At 51.9% G+C, this 4,148-nt stretch overlaps 2 protein-coding genes across 2 annotated transcripts in view; both read left to right on the plus strand.

The window, feature by feature from the left end:
- The window catches only part of LOC108641716 (protocadherin gamma-A5-like), a 40,957-nt gene extending 38,276 nt beyond the window's left edge, over positions 1–2,681 (plus strand). The window contains exon 5 of the mRNA XM_029960212.1: positions 2,513–2,681. Within this exon, the coding sequence (XP_029816072.1) occupies positions 2,513–2,681 (169 nt within the window). The remainder of the gene's footprint in view (positions 1–2,512) is intronic.
- A 110-nt stretch (positions 2,682–2,791) lies between these two features.
- Positions 2,792–4,147, plus strand: LOC108642916 (protocadherin gamma-A2-like; the record flags this gene model as incomplete). Its single annotated transcript, XM_018087318.2, has 1 exon — positions 2,792–4,147. A coding segment is annotated over exon 1 (1,341 nt), but the record flags the coding sequence as incomplete, so codon positions are not given.
- Between the last annotated feature and the right edge of the window lies 1 nt (position 4,148).

A 4,148-nucleotide genomic window follows, 5' to 3' on the forward strand; every position in this document is an offset into this window, starting at 1 on the left:
CGACGCACCGCAGGTCTGTAAGCCCCTTCACTCCCTCCTTCTGACGTTTTCCTAAGGGTATGCATGTGGCAGTGGGCTCTTGGGGTTTTTGTCTGTTCTGCTGCAGTTAGTGCCTATCGCTGTTTCCGCAGGCGCGGGTAATAACTCCGCCCCGTTTTAGGCATCAGGCGTTGCGAACCGGCACTTGCTGCCTCATGAGCTGTCACAGATGTCGGCTCAGCTGGGAGGTGGTTGTTGTTCAACTTATGCTGCATAAAAACTTAGAGGACTTGTCCTCTTAGAGGTCTTCTTCTACGTTCTGCTTTTTTAAATTTTCCTCTCAGCGCAGTAAGGTAGCGACAGCACTTCTTTGTTCAATTGCTCACGTTTGTCTGCAAACCTTGTGTTGTGTGAAATAATATGGGTTACTAACGGTGAAGGTGGATACTTAGATCTTATAAAGAGATCTGCTAATTCCACATGGTGGAGTTGGCAATGTGATTGACGCTCAGTAATGAGATTTTTCCCTCCTGATCATTCTTTACCGTGTAGGTGCACTGCGACCTGTTTGTTTGTTATTTTGGAATGTTAAGGAAACTTGCTAGAGGAATGCGGAGTATTTCTTCCCTAAGGAAAATACCTACTTCCACCCTGTGCCGTCCCATTTTTTGGTGTAAGTGGGCTACAGAAAAGGCAAGCTGTAGTGAAATCATTTTATTTTAACAGAGCTTTATTTCTTTTTTTTTTTTTTTTCTGTTTCTGCGATTATTTCTCATTCAGAATTTGGTGGTTTATTTACCGTTCCTCAGCTGGTTTTCTACACATTAATTGTGATCTAAGAAATGCTTGATAGCATCTCTCGCTAAGGCTGTGATCAGTTATGGAGCACTAAACTGTATACAAAAGCACAGCGTTACATTTAGGGTGTAATGAAAAAATTGGGAAGTACTNCACTTCTCATCAGCTATCCGATGTGTTATTCTGTCACGTGTAGATTCATCGGGGATGTTCTTGCCGTTCAACTTCTGCTGCGTAATGTGGGGCAACAGAGGTGAAGCTCCGATTGATATTGTGCCTATCTTCATTTTCCACTCAGAACAGAAAGTTTCAGATTCAGATGAAAACGTGTCTGACAACATAACTTGCACGAAATATTATGGTTTATTAACGGAGAAGGGCGAATATGTAGAATGACTTTCCCTAATTCTACAAGACTAGCTCAGGAAAATAGGATTGACGTTTTTCCTTCAGTATCTCGTTTTCCCGAAGTGATGTATTTTCAACTTTGTGGCAGCCTAACAAAACCCCATTGGTTAATGCTGTTTCAGTGTTGGACTACCAAACGAAAGTGTGTGTGCCTCGATGATAGGGGACGTTAGATATTTTTCCTCCCTACTGCATTTTCCTCCTCTCTGCCGTGTCCTCTCCCATCCTTTGTTGAAGGCATCTGCAGAAATGGAAGCGTTAGTGGGCTTGATAATTCTTTTTTTTTTTGACCTTGACTTCCTTAATCTCTTTGTGCAGTTATTTCTCATTTTGGGCTTCAACCTGAGTGGTAGTTGGCTCTTGTTTACCGTCCCTGTAGAACTGCCTGTTCTACATAGGTGTACGATGCGATCTAAAGAAGAAAATCACATGGCTCTGGTGGGTTTTTGTTTGTTTGCTTGAGGAGGTTGAACGTTTTTTGTTGCTGTTTTTCTCAATCGGTCTTTTATTTCTAATCATTTCCTCTTAGAAATGATGTATTTTCCTACTTGATAGCGTTTAATGACAAGGGTGTTCTAAGTGCTAGTTGTTTTATTTTTATTATGGACCCCCGATGTGCATGTGGATGAGCACCGCTGCAGGGTGCTGAGTTACTCTCGAACTATGTCCAAAGTCCAAGCACAGCCTCTACTGCGTAAGTCTTCAAGGAAAAATTCGGCGTAGTGTTTGGAAAAGGGCGACTTATACAGGTTTGATTCAGTCCAAACTGATTCAGATCAGTCTCTTATGTGGAGGTGAAAGTTAAAAGACCAGAGCTAAGATCTCTAAGGAGATTGGGTGGGTCATCATCGCTTTTTGTATTATTATGGGTCGGGTTCTATGCTGGCAGCGTTCCAGTGAGGGTCTATTAGTCGTCAGAAAGGGGGAGATGATGTTCTGTCCCTGTATTGCAGGATGTGAGGACTGCTCATTCGGACTGTTCATGGGGGTATTTTAGTCCCCAAGCCCATGACTTTGGTTTGATCTGCATTCAATCTACGCTGTGCAATGGGGTGGGGAGTCTGTGCTTTCGAGATTAACGCAAAATGCTGATAACACTTTGCACGTCATATCAGGAGCAATTTCTATAATATCACAATAAAAATTTCCCGTGCGATTAGAAATACAACGACGAGGGCAGGCGTGTTAATTCTAATTGATCGTGTTGAGCTGGAGGATCAAAGCAGAGGCCGGATGGAGCAATTCCGAGGAAGGAGGTGCACTGCCGAAGGGAACACACATCTCCGTGGCAGTGCGGGCATGTCTCGTTGGCGCTCGGTGCGTGCAGTGCCGGGAGGAGGCTGCGGGCGCCGCTGTTGCCCGAGAGGAGCGAGAGGAAGGTCGGAGCGCTGCAGCCCCGCCCGCTGCGGCCCGGCTCGATCGCTGGATCGCTGGATTCCTGGGTCGGCAGCCGGATTGCGGTCTGCGATTGTGCCTGCGGAGCTGATCCCTGCTGAAGAAGGCGGTGGGTCTGGCGGCAGCGGCTGGGAGCGGCAAGTCGTTGCCAGAGCGGGAGAAGAATCGGCGATCGGCGGCGGGGATCTGCCGGCGGTGTTGCGGTGCCGGCGGTGCGGCGGCGGAGATGTGCGCGGCGGGGAGGCGCTGGGGCCGGCGGCAGCGAGTGCTGCTGTGGGGCGTCCTGCTGGCGGCCTGGGAGGCGGCGTGGGGGCAGCTGCGCTACTCGGTGCCCGAGGAGATGCCCAAGGGCTCGTTCGTGGGCGACGTGGCCAAAGACCTGGGGCTGCAGATGCCGGAGCTCCGAGAGAGCGGTGTCCGCGTTGTCACTGAAGGTAGGAGGCAGTATTTTGCTCTGCACGGCAAGACAGGACATTTAGTGACGGCCGAGAGGATCGACAGAGAGCAGCTTTGCCGGCTGGTGGAGCAATGCGTGCTGCGCTGTGAGCTGATAGTGGAGGGGGAAATGAAGGTTTATGAAATCGAAGTAGAAATCACGGACATTAACGACAATGCGCCCAACTTCAAAGAAATCGAATTGGAGGAGAGGATAAGCGAGATGACAGTCCCAGGATCGCGGTTTCCCCTCCCAGACGCTCACGACTTGGACTCTGGACAGAATTCCCTGCAGAGCTACGATCTGAGCGGCGACGAGCACTTCTCGCTGGCCGTGCAGACGGGCCCCGGCGGGGATCAGCGTCCCGAGCTGGTGCTGGCGAAGGCGCTGGACCGGGAGGAGGCGGCGTTTCACGAGCTGGTGCTGAGGGCGAGCGACGGCGGCGAGCCGTCCCGGACGGGCACGGCGCGGATCCGCGTGACGGTGCTGGACGCGAACGACAACGCGCCCGTGTTCAGCCAGGCGGAGTACACGGTGCGTGTGCCGGAGGACGTGCCCGTGGGCTCCACCCTCGTCACTGTCACGGCCACCGACGCCGACGAGGGTCACTACGGCAGTGTGAAATATTCTATGAAAAAAGCGACCGATATGTCATCGGATATTTTCCATCTGGACTCCGAGACAGGAGCGATCACCCTCGTGCAGAGCCTGGACTTTGAGGAAGGTGACTACTACGAACTCGAGCTGCAGGCACGTGATGGGGGTGGTCTTTTTGATACAGCAAAGGTCGCGCTCACCGTTACAGACGTCAACGATAATGGGCCCGAGATTTCGGTGCGGTCGGCGCTGAGTGAGATTTCTGAGGACGCCCCATCGGGGACTGTTGTAGCCCTACTGCACGTACAGGACCAGGACTCGGGCGCCAACGGCGAGGTGCGCTGCTCCCTCGACGGGGGCGTTCCGTTCCGGCTGGAAAGTGCACAGGGCAGCTACTACCGCGTGGTGACGGCGAGAGAGCTGGACCGGGAGCAGGAGTCGGAGTACAACGTGACGGTGCGGGCGGCCGACGGCGGTCGTCCGTCGCTGCAGAGCAGCAGGGTGCTGTGTGTGCGGGTGCTGGACGTGAACGACA

The sequence above is a fragment of the Manacus vitellinus genome, unplaced genomic scaffold (assembly GCF_001715985.3).
Source record: "Manacus vitellinus isolate BGI_N305 unplaced genomic scaffold, ASM171598v3 scaffold_25_pilon, whole genome shotgun sequence".
NCBI classification, from domain to species: Eukaryota; Metazoa; Chordata; class Aves; order Passeriformes; family Pipridae; genus Manacus; species Manacus vitellinus.